Source organism: Echinops telfairi, unplaced genomic scaffold, assembly GCF_000313985.2.
Source record: "Echinops telfairi isolate 266 unplaced genomic scaffold, ASM31398v2 ScPeMD7_9;HRSCAF=40, whole genome shotgun sequence".
NCBI lineage: Eukaryota > Metazoa > Chordata > Mammalia > Afrosoricida > Tenrecidae > Echinops > Echinops telfairi.
The window spans coordinates 40,583,093-40,603,926 of NW_022103906.1; the positions used below are offsets into that span (position 1 = coordinate 40,583,093).

The 20,834-nt window shown below is 42.9% G+C and overlaps 1 protein-coding gene and 1 non-coding gene across 4 annotated transcripts in view; one reads left to right on the plus strand and one right to left on the minus strand.

The window, feature by feature from the left end:
• The window catches only part of FUT10 (fucosyltransferase 10), a 117,365-nt gene that overhangs the window by 84,724 nt on the left and 11,807 nt on the right, over nucleotides 1-20,834 (plus strand). For all 3 annotated transcript variants that reach the window (XM_045286883.1, XM_004696201.2, XM_045286882.1), the window contains one exon: nucleotides 6,902-7,737. In XM_045286883.1, coding sequence (XP_045142818.1) covers nucleotides 6,902-7,737 — 836 coding nt within the window. The remainder of the gene's footprint in view (nucleotides 1-6,901; nucleotides 7,738-20,834) is intronic.
• On the minus strand, nucleotides 11,777-11,948 carry LOC115868421. The gene has a single exon (XR_004045588.1). It is a non-coding gene; the product is annotated as a U1 spliceosomal RNA (small nuclear RNA).

A 20,834-nucleotide genomic window follows, 5' to 3' on the forward strand; every position in this document is an offset into this window, starting at 1 on the left:
TTGTATGAGCCCCCAATAAAATGATTAAAAAAAACAAAACCAGAAAACCCTCCATCCTCAGCCCAGAGAGGAAGGAAGAGTGGGTGTTTCACCTGTGATAGTCCCAAGTAAATGACAGGGAAGGCTTGAGGGACCAGGTGAAGGTGAGTCAGCAAGTTAGAGAGAAATCCTTTATCTCTGCCAACCCCCAAAGAGAATAATAATCTTTGGCAAAAAACAAAAACAAAACCCCAAACACAAGAAAAAAATACTTATTTTTTAAAAAAAATTATTTATTTTTAAATCATTGTATTGGGTGCTCTTACAGTTCTTATAACGTTCCATACCTCAGTTGTATCAAGGATTTTGTACATATGCCGCCATCATCCTTTTTCTAAACATTGACTTTCTCTTTGAGCCTCGGCATCAGCTCCTCCTTTTTCCCTCCCTTGCCCTCCTCACCGTGATCCCTTGATAAATTATAAATTATTATTAGTTTCATATCGTACACTGTCTGCTGTCTCTGGTCACCCACATTTCTGTTGTTTGTCCCCCTGGGGTGGGGGGTTATGCGTCCACCATTTTGATTGGTTCCCCCTTCCTCCCCTCCTCCCTTCACCTTCCCCCTACCCTCCTGGTATCACTACTGCCATTTCTGTTCCTGAGGGATTTAAAAGATACCGATTTTTAATATGTGCCACAGTGGTCATTAGATTTTATGTCAACTTGATGGTATCTGTGTGGAGGTTGGGGTGGAATCCAGCCTGTCAATCAAGTGGTAGTCTGGTGGTGCCTCCTTGGGGGATGTGACATTTTAAAAAGAGAGACAGTGAGACATTCCCCCCACCTCTACCCCCTTGCCCTTCACCCTTATTACTTGCTTGGATTTTGTGTCTGCTGCCGGGGGCTGCTGACTCTGGGTTCTACATGCTCCCACCGACGGATGTTGGAGCCATATGTCTGAGCACACGCCAGCCCGTGACCTCCGTGCTTCCTGCTTCACCTTTCTTTGTCATGCGTGTGTAGCTACCTGAGTCTGAAGAGGCTGCGGTTAGCATCGGATCTGTGGCCTTGAGTTGGACTAGGCTAGGGCACCTTTTGGCTAGCATATTACTTCTTGCTCTAAAGCACTTTCTTCTACCCGTATGATTGTCACGGCTTCTGTTTCTCTAGACAACCCAGCCTAACACGGTAACCCACAATTCCCTGGTGTTAAGTGTGGCTCTCTCTCTCTCACTGCTATTGAGTTGATCAAAGGTCCCTGGGGGGCACAACCAGCGTGTCCTCATCCACTAATTGAAAGTCGAGTGGTTTGAACTCACCCCGGGACACCATGAGAGAAAGGCTTGACATTGTGCTGCGGTCAACCTTGCAGCCCAGGAAGCCCCGTGGAACAGTTCTGCTCTGTAACATATGGGGTCACCAGGAATCAGAATGGATTCGAGGGCAACAGGTTTGATTTTTTTTTTTTAGTTTATATATGTTAACGCAGAAGGTCAAAACACTTAACACCTTCTTAGACTGATTTATAACTTTTAAATAGGCAGGCATATGGTAGGTATATGGGGCTTGATGTGAACTCTTGCACATGCTAGGGGTGGTCTTGGCAGGAGGAAGGGGGCTGTGAAGTTATTAACTGACCCACAGCACAGGCTTAATTAAGGAGATTGAGAAGTTTCTATGCCCAAGGGTAGAAGAATAAGACAGATACATAATTGAACACACGTAATTGAGCGAGAAGAGCTACATGATAGAAGATCATTTAAGGGGGCAAGTAAGAAGGCAGAAGTTACGGAGCCAGAGGTAGCTTGAGAACACATCCTACTGACTAGGCTGGAACAGTGTACCTGCTGGGCCCATGTCTATAGTTCTTTTAATCAGATTTTAGCCTGAAATAATAAAAATCCTGCTAAATGCCAACATTATTTTTTCAAGTTTTTAGCTAACCCTCAGAATCTTGGGGAAGATAAATGTCAAGATAAATCGCAAAAATTCACATGACGAGAATTTTAAAATAGCAGTTAACTAGAGAGTAAATATGAAACAGCCCTTTGACCTAATTTATAGTTCCTCAAAATGTTAGTGGTGTCTCTTGAGGTATTTTATTAAAATTTATTTTTTTTAAATAGGGCCACCTTGTTTTGTGAAAGAGGCTCATTTCAAAAGCAGAGATTACCTTTGAAAAATAGTTCATAGGATCACTTTTCTCTTCCCAAATCAGACATAATATATTCCCGAGAAGACATGTTACACAATGTTAGCATGCTGGAGCTGGGTTGCATTTGAGTGGGTGTGCTGGAGAGTTTCCCGGGTCAGGCATCACAGAGAATCAGTCTGGTCACAGGGCGTGATCTCTCTGGTCTGTGAGCAAGTCTGACAGTTCTAGCCCAATCGCTTAGGGCTTTTAGCTCTAGACAAGACTTTGCTAGTAACGTTAACAAATATGGGCTGCCTCCGCTCCTCACCAGCTTGGGTGGGAATAAGAAAAGAAGAACGTATGCCCTGCAGAAGGATGAAGCTGAAGAGAATCCACGACTTACTGACACGTTTTGCTTGCCTGCTATTTCAGATGCAGCCTCCATAGCCAGCAATCTGGCATACTTTACTAGAATTAAGTATGCTCTATTTGCGTTCCAAGTTAAATTCTCTTTACAATGCGCTTCCAAGTTTAAGAGCTATTTGTCAGCTGTTATATAAAGGAGCAAATGAATTTGTCAGTGTTCGGTAAACAAAATCTCAGAGATGTGGAAGCTGGGTTATGCCATTGTTACTCTTCCAGCTGAAATGTTCAGGGCAAGTTAAGAGGACCTGTATAAAACTGTCACACCACTCACATTCACATCAATCTTAGTTTCATGGATTTATCAGCAGTTAATGGATTTTCATTTCTCTAAAGACCCCGCTTCCAATTCTCATTGTAATTGGCAATACCTCGGCGTCAGTGAGAGCTAAATAACTCGGTTGTTTCCTGAGCCACAATCAATTCCTTTGTAAAACCTTGCTCGATATTGACACTGCTGTTCTAGGCCATGATGTTGCTTTAGGTTTGTCGTTCTCAATGCAGAATTCTCAAGTGTTTGCCACCTGAAGCACCAGGCGCAGGAGAGAAGCGGATTGGGCAAAATGGCATGTGTGTTTTTAATGCTCCCAAGAGAATCAGACAATTTTAGTTGGGAAGAAGCAAACAGAAAACCTATTTCAATTCCATCGTGTGTGTGTGTGTGTGTGTGTGTGTGTGTGAAAGAGAGAGGAAAGCAATAGAAAATGCTCTTGTTTTCTTTTTTGCTTGCAATTTATTTGTTGTTGATCACAAAATACAGAGAAGCAGTCAGGTCCCATGCCTTCCCAGCCTACACATTTATAAGTACCCTTTGTACAACATCCAGGTCATACTGTATACACATTTTTAATATTCTGACAGCTGCAGAGTATAGCATATTACCATGTGGAATGTTCTCAGCATGTGCCCCATTTGCAGAGCAAGGTGCTCTGCAATCCGTTTTTCAGCTCACGTTGGCAGAACTTATTGAAACCAGTTGCTCTTACACTCCAGTTCGGAAAGTTCTCACATGAACAGCACGTAGGCTATAAACAAATGTTCCTGCGCAGATGTTAGTAGTTGTAAACTCTTTTGAGAAAGATCTTTCTGAAATAGAAGTAGTAGTCATGAACTCAAAACTTAAGGTCCGTCCAGCATGCTCCCAGCCTTCCAAGAACCATTTGCCTGTGGAGCATTGACCTAGGATGCCACCCTCCGCACCCCTACATCCCCAGGGAGCAATGGAGAAAGGCCAGGCCAGGCCTAAGGAGGAATGAACAATCTTTATTGGGCCCAGGCTAGGAGTTCATGGCTTGAGGATCTTGGTGTATTGGTTGATCATCTTCTCCTTGTTCTTCTTAGCCTATTCCTATGCTACACGAGCTGCTGCTTTTCCCTGTAATGGATCTTGGCCTTTTTCTTTTTCTCCAGAATGTTGGTCGCTGCCTGGTGCTCACCAGCTAGCCCTGTGAGCCCGGCACTCCACGTAGGCCCAGTTCCAAGTGGGTTTCGATCCACCATCTTGAGGGCAGCAGGAAGCGTCATCTGCATCAAAGGAGGGACTTCCAGTGAACACCTTGAGGCGATCCAGCACGGACTGCTCACAGTTGGCTTGTGGGGCAGCATGCATCTCATGGTCAGCTGAAAGTTGTGGCTTTGGGCACCTAAAAGTGATAGAGTCTAGTGGGACAAGTGGGCGTTTGTGTACTTAAAGATGAGGGCAAGGTAATTTAACTCTTTTCTGTAAAAGTTGCTAGAGATGTTGATCCCCTCACAGGGTGTGCTCCCAGTCTTCCATCCCAGAGTTCTTGCTTGGCCACATCACTGCCAGGTGGATTGGGAGATGCCCTTGGTCACTGAACATCAGAACCTGTCACTTTCCCATCTTTGGCCAACTCCTGGAAAAAAGTGGACAATAATGGCAAATACAGTGGTAAATAAAGTGGCAAATAATGAGACATGTTTCTGGAGACTTTTCTCTTTATTAAAAAGGAATCTTCCTATTATGAAAGATAATCTTGGCTTTGCAAACTAACCACAATTCATGAATGTACAGAACCCTAGCATTTGCTTTTGGTGCACGAATATAAATTTTCCGTGCTTAGCTTCGGTAGACTTTTGCAACGTTGGTTGTATGTTGTTAGGAGTCCTCTGCTCTTCTCCCCCTCCGTTCAACATCAAAGTTCCAAGTACAACTTGGCAGGAGGCATAAGGAGCCCAGAGTCCTCATCTCCTGTTATAACTAGGAAAATGTTCAACCCTGATTCTGGTTTCACCTTTTATTTCCGATTACCAACACCACCCACGTGAATCTAGATGGTGGCTACAAGTGAGTCTAGACACAGTCATTATAATTTTTTGTATGCTTCACAGACATAGACAGGAAGAGATGAAACTCAGACCTTTGAAATGCTGCAGTCAGGTTTTACTGTCTTTCTGATTTCCCGCTCTCTCGATAGCAGTGGTTCTCAACCTGTGGGTCGTGACCCTTTGGGGGTTGAATGACCCTTTCACAGGGGTCGCCTAATTCAGAACAGTAACAAAATTACAGTTATGAAGTAGCAACAAAAATAATTTGATGGGGGTCCCCACAGCATGAGGAACTGTATGAAAGGGTGGCGGCATCAGGAAGGTTGAGAACGACTGCACGATAAGATTGTGTTGTGGCACACTGAGGGTCACCCATAACAAAGAGCACTAGTATTTGAGTCATCCCCTGAAGAGCCCTGCGCCAGATGTACCAGTTCATTTGGGACCTACTGTTGCTGTAGTCCAATCTTCTCCAGTCTACTGTCTTATAACTTTGACTCCTTCCTCTGACAACTCTAGATAGGACTCTACCATTTGCTCTTGTTGGTCAATGGCCTTGAGTTTCTGTCTTGCCTGATGCAGAAGCTTTGTGTCCAAACAGCTTCTTACATTCCATGTCCCATCACGGTCCACAGACAGGACAATGAGCAGCCTAGAATCTCCTGGAGCAGGCGTCACTTCCGTGTGAGGGATTGCCTTTCTTCTCTTTCCTGTCATTTTGTTTCTGTATCAAAATGAGTCTTAGCCTTTGCCAACTATCCAGCTAGATACACCACTACATTTCAGGTGTGGGGATGAGTGCTGATACCGGGGTCAAAATAGCAAATGCCACGTCAACAAGGATATACACATTTTTCATGATAGTCATTCATTGCTGATATAGAGAATAACAAACTGTTATCAAGGCAGAGGGATACCCTTCAGCAGTTTCTCGGTGGTTAGTACACGCTAATATAATCTTATTTGATCTTTAATTGTTTAAAGCCTCTCTTAATCAATTTCTTAGTGATGTACTGTTGGCACCAAAGAGTTTATTTGACAGAGTGTGTACTGCCTTTAAAGAATTTATTTTTATGAGCCCTCCTAGAGAATATGGTTTCATTAGTTGGAAGTTTTGTTTGTTTGTTGTTTGTTCATTTATTTGGATTTTTTTTTCAGTGGATGCTGGAAAATAGCCGCCCGCCTTCTTCCCTTTCTATATATTTACCTTTATTTAACAAAATTCAAATTAAGGGCCGTAAAATCATCAATGTCAAGAACACTTGAGAAATTCTGCATTATGTAATATGATATTGTTGTAATTCTCTCTCTCAGAAATAGAAATAAGGTCTTCCTGATTGGATCTTTACCCACATGGACAGGAAACAATTGCTCACCACATCCATCATTTCTGCCTGCACGTGACCATGTTTCAGAGGTCTCCCAATTAATTCCCTGCCAGCTTAAATCCCTCATAATTATAATCCTGTTATACCGTCTCTATTTCTTTGTGTGCTGGTGAATTCATGTCCATCCTGTAGCGGTCTGCAACATAGTGCTATTATCAGCTCTTTTGCCTTTAAAAGCTTCTTGTCTGCCATTTTGACTATGATTGATTAACTGTTCTTGTTGAAATCGATCATTTTGGATTTAAAAAAATCCATCCTGTATGTTTCTTCTGGTTACTTCTGCATTATTTCACTGTTTTGCAATGAATCAACTTGGCAGCCTGGTTGCTTTTCCCTGTTTTACCCTTCCTTTCTCTTGCTCTCTTCTGCCTGAAGAACTGTCTATCTTGATCACGATTTCTCCAGTCCTCTCTTAGCCCCTCCGGAAAGAAAAGCTCATTGTGAGAGACAGTGGAGTGAATTCTCCTTTTAGAGACTAGCCATGCACGACTCTCATTTCCTTTTTCATAAAATTTGCAGGAAGTTCTGCAGTGAAACTCACGATTGACAGCTAGGTCTCCGCAGCGGCACCGTGGTGTGCTTTCTTATCGATAGGCCAAGGCGTTTCCATATTCTACTCTTCCCACATGAATGTAAACGCAGCAAAATTCTTTAGACATACTGATCCTTTGTTTTCCTCTCCTAGGTACTGACTTTAACATAGACAGCTTACCCCTGCCTCGGAGAGCCCATCATGACTGGGGCCTTTTTCATGAGGAGTCTCCAAAAAACAACTACAAGCTCTTTCACCAGCCGGTCATCACCTTGTTCAACTACACGGCCACGTTCAGCAGGCACTCTCATTTACCACTGACCACCCAGTACCTGGAGGGCGTGGAGGCCCTGAAGTCACTCCGGTACCTGCTTCCTTTGCAGTCCAAAAACAGTCTTCGACGAAGACTCGCTCCCCTGGTGTATGTGCAGTCGGACTGTGACCCGCCGTCAGACAGGGACAGTTACGTCCGGGAGCTGATGACCTACATTGAGGTCGATTCCTACGGTGAGTGTTTACGAAATAAAGATCTTCCCCAGCCTCTGAAAAATCCAGCCTCCATGGATACGGACAGCTTTTACAGGATCATCGCCCAGTACAAATTTATCCTTGCCTTTGAGAATGCAGTTTGCGATGACTACATCACGGAGAAACTCTGGCGACCCCTGAAGCTGGGGGTAGTCCCGGTGTATTATGGCTCCCCCACCGTCACAGACTGGCTTCCAAGTAGCCGAAGTGCTATTCTCGTGTCAGAGTTTGCTCACCCCAGAGATCTGGCGAGTTACCTCAGACGACTGGATTACGATGACACTCTGTATAAGGCGCACATAGACTGGAAGCTGCACGGCGAGATCTCGAACCAGCGACTTCTCACAGCTCTGAGAGAACGGCCGTGGGGAGTACAAGACATCAACCAGGACAATTACATCGATGCCTTTGAGTGTATGGTGTGCAACAGAGTGTGGGCTAATCTTAGGCTTCAGGAAAAGGTGAGTGACCCCAGGATGGCAGAAAGGTGCTGGGGCTGGCTGTCTTTAAGATCTCGGCCATGCTGCATGTGTGCCTCTGTTTCCACTGCCTCGTTCCTGCTCTTCACACGTAAGAGAGCAGCAAAGTCTATGTGAAGGTTCACTGTTTCATAACTGTCCCTGGAGGGCAGTTATCAGATTTACTAATCATATGCTCCTTCCTTAAGGCATTATATTCACTTTCGATGATTGCCTTTTCGCTCTGCTGCGGGTGCCAGGGAAGGATACGAGAAGGCTGGAGGAGGCAGAGGGAAGGAGGAAATAATAAGAAACCTAAAGAATTCTGAATCTCATCCATATGGCCAGCCATTTAACCTCCTCCCGGTCACCTTTCTTCACTCCCTTGGTGAGGACAGGGATTGCTATCCTAGGGTTTTGGGGATGGCCAAACACACAGCACCCAACATTGACAGCAGGCTCGATAGCAGTTCACTTTCACATATACTCAGAGTCCCAGTGAGGAGGACACCGTGCACCACATAAGACCACGGCTCGGGGGTGGGGTGGGGTGTGTGCACTCAAGAGAAGAGTGAACACAGAAGGATCGGAATCCATGTAACCTGAAGTAAAAGGAGGGATCAGGATCAGCGCCTAAATGGTGAGAATCTGGTTTCCAGATGGCGATGGATGACAGTGTGAACTCAATAGTCATTGGTGGGACTACATAGCAAACCAGCCTGCAGAGAGCTCCACTGTCTAAAAATGGAGGGACGGGAGGAACGTGATCACTAAACAGAGTGCTTGGGAGAGGGGCTTGTAGAAGATCAAAGGCACAAATCTGACCCGGAAAAGTTAAAACATTGTCAGTGGATACCCCCTGTGATGCAGGCTGGACCTGATCTAGTTTTTAAAATGTTCTGTATTTTGGCTTATATTGTTTTATTTGTTCAGATTAGAACGTATCTCAGAAGTGTTTTGTTAACCCTCTTGAAGCCAGGTTGTACGCTTTTCCATTTTTGGTCTATGAAACCCAGGATTGATGAGCCAATAAGGACAGCAAGTAGAATCAGGGGTTCATGGGAGGAGGATACAATGGTGGGTGGTGGTGTGCAAGGGAGACGATGGCAAGGAGTCCGTGTAGAAAAAGAATGGTTGGAAATTGATTGGGGTAGCAATTGTATAATTCTACTTGACATGATTGAAATCTGGAATGATACGTTGTATGTATTAAATCCCAACATAAAAAAAAAAGGCAGGGCTCATCCCAAGCAATGTGATGATATCATCAAGCTTATTCCCTGTATACAGTATTTTGCATTTCAGCATCCAGCTGAGCCAGCTTTGCATTTTCTCTGTGAACGTTCTGCTAGTGTTATGTGATGATGTGTTATTGGGTATGATGTGGTACAGGCTGATCATTCTCCCTTGGCGTAGCTGCGAGGTTTGAACCATTGATCTCACAGTGAGCAACCCCACACCTAGCCCACAGCACCACTAGAACTGGTTCAGGTACAGTTTAACCAAAGTGACATATTTGCTTTTTAAAGCTTTAAAGAGGTCCCTGTAGCAGATTTCCCATTTCCATATGGTCCTTGGTTTCCTGGTTGTTGCTTTCATCGTTGTACATTGTAGATCTCAGTAAAGGAAAATCTTTGACAACTTTAATATAACAATTCCCAGTGTAAATGAAGCAAAGATTTTCACCAAGTCTATTTATATTGGATGCAGACTAACCCCCTGAGGAGATCGCATCATGAGTAATTATGTACTAGGTCGTAACTGCCAAGCCCTGGTGGTGTGGTGGTTACATGTTGGTCTGCTAACTAAGGCCAGCAGTTCAAAACTACTAGCAGTCCCATGGGAGAAAGGTGAGACTCTCTACCCTGTAAAGAGTTATAGTCTTGGAAAACCCACAGGGGTAGATCTACCCTGTCCTATAGGGTCACTATGAGTCAGAATTGACTCTGGCAGTGAATGTGGTTGGGTGGATGGTGTTTTCTGTTTTGTAACTATCAAAACACAAAGCATCCTGCCCTAGCCAAGTTGACCCAGAACATAAGCATGACACCTATATGGAGTTTCTAAAGCTGTGCATTTTTATTTTAAAATTTTACAGGTTTATTATCTTTTCCAACAGGTTTATTGGCACATACTTTACATGTCATATAATTCAATAGTTCAATCATTCAATCATATCAAGGAGAATTGTATAATTATTACCACATCAACCAAATCCCCTTTCCCTCCCTGTCACCCGCCACCCAACCCCAGCATTCCCTATACACCCGTGTATCAGTTATTATCATTATGTATCTACTCTGCTTCACAGCTGGGAAAACCAACAGAAAACAATGAAAGACAAATTGCACTAAGGTGGTAAGGATAAGATCATATTAGTATAAAGGCAAAAATACTATTTATCTATCTATGAGCCTATACAGAAAGTATAGCAAGGGTTTGGGGGAAAGGGGGATATAGAGGGGTGGGCGAGATAAGAGGGAGATGATGTCAAGAAGTCCAGGAAAGAAAAGTATATTTGGAGACTGATTATGGAACCAGCTGCACAATCCTGTTTGGCATAAGCTATAAATTTTTATGGGAGCAAATAGTCTCATCTTTCTCCCATGGAGCTACTAGTGGATTTGAACCACTAAACTTGTGGTTAGCTAGTAGTCCAATGCTTACCCACCAGTGCCACCTCTAACTCAGATTATTTATAATTTAAAATAGCTTGAATCAACGTATTTGCCGTTAAAAATACTGTCAGAATGCCGAATGCATTTCCCTCTCTGTAGTCTGCTTTTCCCTGCCTTTCTCACTTAGACATCTATATTATTCCACAAAAGAACTTTAAAAGGTTCATGGAAAAACTCCATTATCTTTTAATGAAAAATGTCCATGAGCAGCCCCCTATCGCAGACCCTTCCCTCTTCCTTGTCTGCCCTATATTATCTATTGCTGTGTAACAAGCTTAGTGTCTTAATGCAACATATATTGATTATTTCAGAGTTTCTGTAGGTCAGGGATCTGTTCACAGCTTAAGGCTCTAATCAAATTACCCGCAGGGCTATGCTCTTCTCAGGAGGCTAGTTCAAAGCTAGCAAAGGCGTGAGAAAGAGATGCCAGCAATCTGTGTGCCAGAATTTTATATAACAGTGGTTCTCAGCCTTCCTAATGCCGCGACCCTTTGAGACAGTTCCTCATGTTGTGGTGACCCCCAACCATAAAATTATTTTTGTTGCTTCTTCATAACTGTAATTTTGCTACTGTTATGAATTGGGTGAACCCTGTGAATGGGTCATTTGACCCCCCAAAGGGGTCGCGCCCCACAGGTTGAGAACCACTGTTATATAACATAATCATCTCCAGCCCCTCACGTATTTCCTGTCACCTTTGCTATATTCTGTTACTGAGAAGTCATAAATTAAACTCACATCCAAAGAGATGACATTTCATAAGTCCTTGAATAACAGGGTGTGGGGTTTAGGGAGGCAGCTCTGAGTTTGTTCTACTCCACAATTCTGAGTAGGCTTAGTCTTTGTAGTATGTGCTGCGTGTAGGGACAAGCTTTTAAATTTTACTTTTTAAATTATTAAAGAAGCTACTCTAGGAATTAATCTCAGTCAAAGAACATTTATTGAGAGGCAATTCAGTCCTCTGATTGTTTCTGATACATGGGACAACATGTTGTGGTTGTTAGGTGCCGTCAGGTCGGTTCTGACTGAGAGCAGCAACCTTGTATATAACAGAATGGTGGCTTCTCCTGGCGCTGGTAACCTTGGGGGCAGATGAACCCAAGATTGGTCCAAGATAGATGAACCTAGAATGAAACACTCCCTGCATTTTTGTGACACCCACACAATCATTCCAAAGCTTGAGCCCATTACTGCAGCCACTGCATCAATCCATCTGGTCAAGGGCCTTTCCCTGCCCCTCTGCTTTACAAAGCATGATGTCCTTCTCCAGGGACTGGTCTCTCCAGACAGCATGTTCAAAGTCAGCAAGAAGATGTTTTGCCATCTTTGCCTCTAAGGAGAAATGTGGCTATACTTTTTTTTTTTAACGGAGAGCGTGAATGCAGGCCCCTACTACCACAAATTATGCAGTGAGTTCCCCACATTTGGGGAAGTTGCAGGGGTCAGCACATCCGGAGTGCAATGGACAAGCTGTGGTTATGCTTTTATCAAGACAGATTTGTTTGTTCTTTTGGTAGTCTGTGGTACTGTCAGTATTCTTCTCCGGCCCCATAATTCAAATGCATTCATTCTTCTTTGGTCTCACTTATTCAATGTTCAATTTTCAGGTGCATACAAGGTGACTGAAATACTATACTAGCTTGGTTCAGTCACAACTTAGTCCTCTAAGTCACATCTTTGCTTTTCAATATTTTAAAGAGCTCTTGTATAGCAGATTTACCCAATCCACTACTTCGTTTGATTTCTTGACTGCTGCTTCCATGAACATTGATTGTGGATTCAAGCAATGTGTAATCTTCCTAAGTATAAGTTTTGAAATAAACTTGGAAAATGACACTATTGAAACAGAAATAATGTATAATATACTGTACCTAGATAAAGTGTCGAGAGAAAGATGCGGCTTTCTACTCCCATAAAGAGTTACAGCCTTGGAAACCTAGACGGGGCAGTTCTATCCTATCCTATCGGGTTGCTATGAGTCAGAGATGACTGAATGGTAGTGAGTTTGGAGTTTTTGGAGTTAAAGTGTATAACTTGCTTAATTAGGCCACAGTATACACCTCTGAAACTATCACCACACTGAGGAGGGCAGATCACTTCTTACCTGGGGTCCCTTTGAACTCCATCTTTTTCTCTTATTTACTTTCCAGATGCCCATCTTCTTGAGTGAGCTTTGGTAGATTGTCTGTAAATAATTTTTCTATTTCATCTAGTTCAAGTGGTTGAACTAATTGCCCCAGTGCTGCATTAGTGCTTTTTCCTTTTAATGTCTAGTATCTATATCATGTAACCTTCTTTCATTTCTGATATTATTAACTTTTTCCCTATCTTTTTTCATGATCAGTCTGAATAGACTTCTAATAGTTTTATTGATCTATAAAATTATCTAGCTTTAGGACATTTTTCCGTTTTATATTTTACTGCAAATCTGTTGCAAAAGACCACTTTAAAGTTTTACAAACAAAGATGTCAATTTGACAACTAAGTGCACCTGATACAAGTCATGGTATGTTTAATTTCCTCATATGCAAAGCTGGACAATGAATAAGGGAGACGTAAGAAGAAATGATGCATTTGAATTATGGGGTTGGCAAAGAAATACTGAAATGACCATGGCCTGTTATAAGAATGACCGCATCTGTCTTGGAAGAAGCACAACCAGAGGGAGGATGAGGAGGCTTTGTTATCTGGACTTTGGACCTGGGATCGGGAGGGCCCTGTCTCTGGAGAAGGATATTATGCGTGGTAAGGTGGAGGGTCACAAACCAGATGGATTGTCATCACAGGGTCGGCAGAGCTGGGGATGTAAGCACGCCACAGAACCGGACAGTGTTTCATCCTGGATCAGGTGACCAGGAGTTGGAACCAACTGGAGAGCCCTAACAATAGCAATAGCACCACACTTTATTGATTTATGCTCGCTTAATTTTCATTCTTCTGCTTATTTGGGTTTAATTTGCACTTTTAAAAGCTCTTAAAGAGAGAGTTTGAGTCATTGATTTTGAACTTTTATACTTTTCTAAAAGACATGTTTAATGTTACTAATTTTCTTCTGATCATTTGATAGGTACATTACACACACTAGAATGATCTTTATATTTGATTTCAAAAGTGTTTCTGGACTGAATTGTCACCCTAAAGCCTGTGTGGTAATTCACAACCTCAATGCCCATGGTTTCGAGCACCGTGGTGGCCCTGTTGGGTGAGCCTGGGACTGCTCATGTTAAGGTCCACAGTTCACACTGACAGCCACTCGAAGGGAGAAAGAAGAGGCCGGCTCCTTCTTTAAGGATTTAGACCTCAGAAACCTTCTATAGGGCTGCTATGAGTTGGAATAAACTCTAAGGCAGTGGGTTAAGCCTGTGTTAATCATCTTTCCTGGGAATGAGTTGCTTTGTTACATTAATGAGGTAGAATTTTGGAGGTTAGGTGCCAACCAGTTGGTTCTGACTCATAGTGACCCTACGTACAACAGAACAAAACACGACCTGGTCCGGCACCATCCTTACAATTGTCCTATTGCTTGAGCTGATTGGTGCAGGCACTGTGTCCATTCATCTAGTCCAGGGCCGCATCTTTTTCCTTGTCTACGTTCCCAAGCATGAGGTCCTTCTCCGGGACTGGTCTCTCCTGTTACCATGTCCAGATGTGAGAGAGGACGTCTCGCTAGCCTTGCCTTGACGGGAATTCTGCCTGTGTTTCTTGCGAGACAGATCAGTTTGTGTTTTGGCAGTTCATGGTGCTTTCAATATTCATCTCCAACGCCAAAGTTCACCTGCATCAATTTCTCCTCAGTGTTCCTCGATCAACGTCCAATGTTCACCTGCATGTGAGGCGAATGAAAATACCACAATTTGGGTCAGGTGTACCTTAGTCCTCAAAGTGACAGCCTTCCTTTTCAACACTTTAAAGAGGTCTGGTGCAGCAGATTGACCCCCTGCGATGTGCCCATTGAGTTCTCGGATGCTGCTTCCATGAGCACTGATTGTGGATCCAAGCAAGGGGAAAATCCTGGACAATTTCAATCTTTTCTCTGATGAGCATGATGTTCCCTATTGGTCCAGTTTTGAGGGCTTTGTAGTTTTCCTTTACATCGAATTATAATCCACACTGAAGTCTGCAAACCTTGATCTTCATCAGCAAGTGATTCAAGCCCTCCTGACTTTCGGCAAGCACAGTTGTGTCATCTTCACATCTCATTTCGTTCCTAGGCCTTCCTCCCATCCTGCTACTTCCTTCTTCTTCACATAGTTCAGCTTCTCTGCTTACTTGCTCAGCATACAGACTGGATAAGTAGGGGGGGAGGATCCTGATGACACCTTTCCCGATTTGAGACCATCCAGTATTCCCTTGTTCTGTTCCACAACTGCCTCTGGAGCCGTGTACAAGTTCTGCCTGAGCACAGGACATGTTCTAGACTTCCTGTTTTTCTCCAGACTCTCCATAGTTTGTTATGATCCATGCCTTTGCATATTCAATCTGTGCTTTCAGCCAAGATCCCTCTGCCATTAGCAATGTTATCTTGTTTCACATCCTCTTTTGAATCCTGCCTGCACTTTTCCCACTTCCCTGGCAAGGTACTGCTGAGACCATTGTTGGATGATCCTCAGCCAAACTTTACTTGCATATGATATCAATGATATTATTTCATAATTTGAGCATTATATTGGGTCATCTTTCTTTGGAATGGGCACAAATATGGATCTCTTCTAGTCAGTTGGCCAGGTAGCTAACATCCAACTATCTTGGCATAGACCAGTCAGCGCTTCCAGTGCTTCATCAGCATGTTGAAACATTTCCATTGGTATTTCATCAATTCCTGGAGCCTTGGTTTTGGCTAATGATTTCAGTATAACTTGGACTTTTTCTTTCACTACCATTGGTTCTTGCTCATATGTTACCTCTTGAAGTGGTAGAATGTTGACTAATTCTTTTTAGTACAGTGACTCTGTGTACTTTCCCCAACTTCTGTGGATGCCTCCTGCAAAATTCAATAATTTGCTCATAGAATTTTTCTCGAGTTCTTTCAGTTTAAGATATGCTGAGTCAATCTCTTTTGAGCTAGGAAATAGATTAAGCAAACAAGCTAAGAAACAGAGCTGGGGGAAGAGAGATGCCAAGTCACATACAGATTCCCCAGGAGCGGAAGCTCAAAAGAGACAAGGGTCTTCTTCCAGAGCCAACCGAGGGAGAGAGCTTCTTGCTATACGTAGCACGCTGAGTTGGGATTTCCAGCTTCCTAACTTGTGAGACAACACATTGCTGTTGACTCAATCTATCGACTTGCGGCTTTTCTGTTTTAGTAGCACCAGATGAGTAATACGTAATTATTATGAAATTCCCTTTGTATCTTCTTCTTTGACCTATGAATTATTTAGTCACGTGCTTTTTATTCTGCACAACTCTGGAGATTTTGCACAGGTATTTCTGTTACTGATTTTTAATTTAACTCCATTGTGGCCAGAGAATATAACTGACTTGAATAATTTTAAATTTATTGAGATTTGTTTTGTGCCCCATAGATGGCTGCGTTTTGTAAAGGCTTCATATACACCTGGGGAAAATGTTCCAGTTATTGAGTAGAGTCTCTGTAAATGTAAATATGGTCACATTGTTTGACAGTGCTCTCCAAGTATTCTGTGCCCGTACTGATTTTCTCAACTACTGCAATGTGTTGAGAGGAATATTGAAATTTCCACTACAATTGTGGATGTATTTATTCTTCCAGTTCTATCAGTACGTGCTTCCAATATTTTAGGCATATATACACACATGTTTTGTTTTATTATACTTTTTAGATCGATTAATCTATTTATCTGATTACTCTTCTAGCTTCCCACATGGAAGGTTGCAGTGATTCTGGTTGTTGAATGACAGGGAAAAAAGAGAAGCTAGTCTTGCAGCAGTCAGGATTGAAATTTGAAATCCCCCATTTCAGTGCTACAGATCAGCAGGGGTCCTCTCCAAACTCCTCCCACGAGCAAGCGCCAGGCTCCCGTGCCATTGTTTCCTTGGGGGAGGCCAACCAAAGGGAGGCAGCAGAGTTGTGAGCAAGCTTGTAAAGGAAAGTGAGTGAGTGAGTGAGGCAAGTCGGGGAAGGAAAGAGAAAGAAAACACAAGCCCCTATTATTTGCTGGCTCTGCATTATCCCAGTGATTGAACGCCCGTAATGTCTCTTTCTTAGTAAGAGGAAAGGGGGAGCCTCTATCCATGGTTTCCTATTTTTTGATGGAGTGAGGTAATGTTAATTAACGTTCTGTACAGAATGCATATCTGAGGCTCTGAGTGCTAATTAGTTAATGAATCTTAGCATTTCCATGTGACCCTTGTTTTTTAGTGCGGCTCTCTATTGAAATCCCGGGTTCATTTTTGTCACCTTTCTCACTGTATCCTTTAGCCTATTATTGGTAATTATTTCTAAGTTCCTGTCTGATGGACCCAACATCTGGGTCATCTCAGTCCACTTGACAGTAAGTTTTAAAAATTTTAATTAATTAATTAATTTTTGACAGTAGGTTTTAAAAGAAAAACATTTTCTCTCATTCTTTTGATTGCTGGATACAGAAGAACAGTAAAGAGGGTGGAAAAAAGCATTTAAACGTGAAAATGGAACTGTTTCTTTGGTGCCCGGCTGTTAGTATTGGGGACGAGTTTCCCCTGCCCCGTCTGCTTTCTGCCGGTTTTGCTCCCCTGGGCTGCACAGTCACACTCGTGACTCTCTGGCCCAGTTAGCTTCCCCAGTAGGCTCCTTGTTGGTAGGGGCGAGGTGTGGACTTTGCTCAATTGCTCAGCGTTAGTGTTAGCCAGGTACCGCATTCCTGGGCTCAAGGAGTGGAGTTGTTTTTGCTTTTCTTCTCCATGACATTCAAACTTGGCTTTCTAGCTGTGGTTGAAATTGGATGGGAGAGGGTTTTATGCCCTTCTGCAGCAAGAGACAGCCGATGCTTGGTATTACTGTAGGATCCCAGCTCCAGGTCAGCCTTCTTCTCCCACAGGGTTAGCTATTGTGACAGTAACACAATTTCATGTCAACTGGAAGATACGTAACAATGACAGGAGCTTAGCCTGCCAATCAGATCACAGTCTGATGGTGACTCGTTGTGGGCGTGGCCTTCTCCTAAGGAAGGCCCTGGGAACTTCCCCCTTTCTCTGGGCCTTCACCTTCCTGCTGGCAGACCCTGCGGGCTGCAGAGCCCTGCAGATGCATCCACTGCCATTGGACTCACGGGACTTTGTACCCAGCGGGCTGTGATCTTCCTGGATTCTGCACCATTGCATGTGGCTTCATGCATCTGAAGAGGGACTTACAGACAAGTGTTGGATGTATGGACTTGTGTTGGCTGGGCTGGGATGTTTTATCATACATAATTACTTCTTGATATAAAGCTCTTTCTCAAACATATATGAGTATCACTGGATTTGCTTCTCTAGTCAAACCAGCCTGACACAGATCTGGTTGCTTGTCCCTCAGGTTCTTACGTGTCCCTGCGCAGCAACTGATCAGGTGCTTTACGGGTGTTGGGGGCGAGGAGTCGGTGCTTAATGGATCCCTGTCCTGGTCCTGCTCTCAATCTCTTTCTGAAGCACTTGAGACAAAACTTTTGAGTTAATTTCAATTTCCCCTTTGATTCTGGGCCTCCCACCTGTTTAACATTGGTATGGGAATTCATACTTCGTCATTATTAATTTGTTAAAATAATGGTTGAATTCTTGTTACTTGTTTGGTGGCCACCTTGTTCTCCCATGGTTTATCAAAGATGAAGCAGATGATATAGCTCATCTCTCTTTGTCAATTATTTGAAAGCTGTGTGGACTTACCTTCCTGATGGGCCCAAGAAAAATTAAGTATTTACAGATGATCAGACTTCTTCTCATTGTTAAAGTAGGAGCCATGCTCTTATCCAGTATTTAAATCCTAAGTGGAAGTAGGAACCTCTGTTATTGATTGTGGTGGTTACATAATCTGTTGTCAATGTGAGACTTAAGAGTGAAGGGGTAGAGTTTAGCTTGTCAATCAGGTCGCAGCTTGATGACCTCATTTGGAGACGCTAATGAGATAAATAGCTCATTGGCAGTGGGACATACACTCACTCTCTGGAAGACATTCCAGCTGAGAAAGCACATGGAGCTATGCTAGGCCCTGAGCTGGAGGAGCCACATAGAGACCCCTGCCAGCGCTGAGATGCTTACGCCACCACTGGATCCACAAGACTTTCCACCCACTGGCCTGTGATCTTCTTGCATTTGGCATCATTGCATGTGTTTCATGTGTCTGAAGAGGACTTTATAAATTGGTATGGGACATATGGGCTAATATCAGACTTATGGACTTGATCTGGACTGGGCTGGAACATTTTCTCAAAATTCAATTGCTCTTGTATATAAAGCTCTTTCTTATACACATTTGAGTGTCTATGAATTTGTTTCTCTAGTCTACCCAGACTTACACACTGATGCATTAGGATCAACTTGTTTTTCTGTCCAGGACTTCAGCTGGAAAGGCATCTGGGGATTCTGAAACTTAGCTCCTTCTAAAAGTGTCATAACTATATCATCAGACACAATTCCTTCAGATCAGGCTGTGAAAGATTTCTGGCAGAGCACTAGAGTGAAAAGAGCCTATTTCATAAGATTCTTTTCTTTGTGATGTCACCTTCAGATGGGACTCTTGAAAGGATTCTTGAGTGGGAAGGCTAGGGATGAAGTATTATTACTGACTTTCTCATATAAACAGGCAAGGTTAGGATCATTAAAGGCTCTGTGGCCGGTACAACCACCAGCTGAGCTGGCAATTCAAATATAAACAAATTAGCTGCAAACTTGTGCTGGAACAGTTCCAGTAGGAGAGCGCTCTTTATTTTTAAAGTAATCTATTTTATTTTGTATTAGTTTTGACAGTTATATTGTTCTTTAAATTGAACCCAAACTTCTCTTCTATAGTCCAGTTTTAGATACTTGCTTCTGGTTCTTCGTTCTGTGGAACGTAGCCTTGCTTTCATACCTACAAGGCAGACATTTGAAGGATGATCTCCCCAAGGTTGCTTTGTGGTCATCACTTCGGCCCTCTTTGCTTGTTTCTTTTCTGTCTGTGCTCCAAATGCAGTCTCCCCAACAGTGAACTCCGGATAAATCACCTCAGTTTTGAGACCTAGCTCTAGTTCTTTGCACTTCCCAAATTTTAAGTCTAAGTTTTTTTTTTTAAGTGGTATCCAATTTGGATTCGTATTCTGGTTCACTGTGTTGAATGTTTTCTTGGGACTGAAGTCCTGCTATATTTCCAGGCCCCAAACTCCACAGTCCTCTCTAGCTTGGTTACCAAGAGAAGGGGTGCTTTGAGCAACTCCATTCCATCACACCCTTCTCTGTGTAACCTTTCAGATGCTTGAAGACAAGCCTCCGTTTATTCTCTCATCTCTTCTTCAGGGTTCCTACCCTTCTCCTATATCTCCTCTGGGGGTTTTGAGGAAAAGAAAGTAAGTCAACCCAACCATAGTGGAAACTAAAATGATTATATTTCCCAATAGTTTTTCCCTAGTTTCTAAATTGGTGTTGCATATATGAAGAGTCTAATTATTATAAATCTGTCATACTGCTGTTAGTATTTTTGGATTATTTTTTGTTTTAATTTGAAAAATGATAGATATGTATATAAGTTAGAAAAGCCAAACAGTTATACAAAGTTGTGCCAAAAAAAAAATAGTGGTCCTTAATTTGTTTTCCCTTTGCTTCAAAGCAACCACGTATAACCATTTTTAGCTAATCATTTTGGCATTATTAAATAAAATGCTTATACGTTTCTCTTTTTTTTCATAGTCAGTGGTTATATAATTAACCCGAAAGGAAAAAGAATAAGCAGTTACTGCCACACTGATTCTGAGTCATGGTGGTGACCCCACTGTCGGGACAGAATGTCTCCACAGGTCTCAATGGGTGATTGTCACATGTTGCTACTGAGTGGATGCGAATCTTCAGCCATTCCGTGTGCAGCCGAATGCCTATATTGTGCCATGATGGTTCGGTGGTAGACTTCTCTCACGTTCATGAAGGAGACCTGGGGACAATGCCCAGACGACGTAGCTCATGGACAGCCACCATTCTTCTGTCAGAGAAGGCTTGCAGTTGTTAAGATGCTGGACAGGTTTCCGGGGAGCTTCCTGCTGAGGACAGACTAGGAAGAAAGGCCTGGTGATCTGCTTCTCAAAATATGTCTATGAAAACCCGATGGGTTGCCATAGTCTAATCGTCAACCTCTCGTGGGGATGACGCAGGATGGGGCAACATTTCCTTACGTATGATGGTGTAAACATTATTTAGACAGGAGCTATGTCATGTACTATAATAGTTTAACCTGGTCTTAAATAACATTTTTAAATGACACTTTTTTTTTACATGAAAGTCTACACAGCGAATCAGATTCCCATT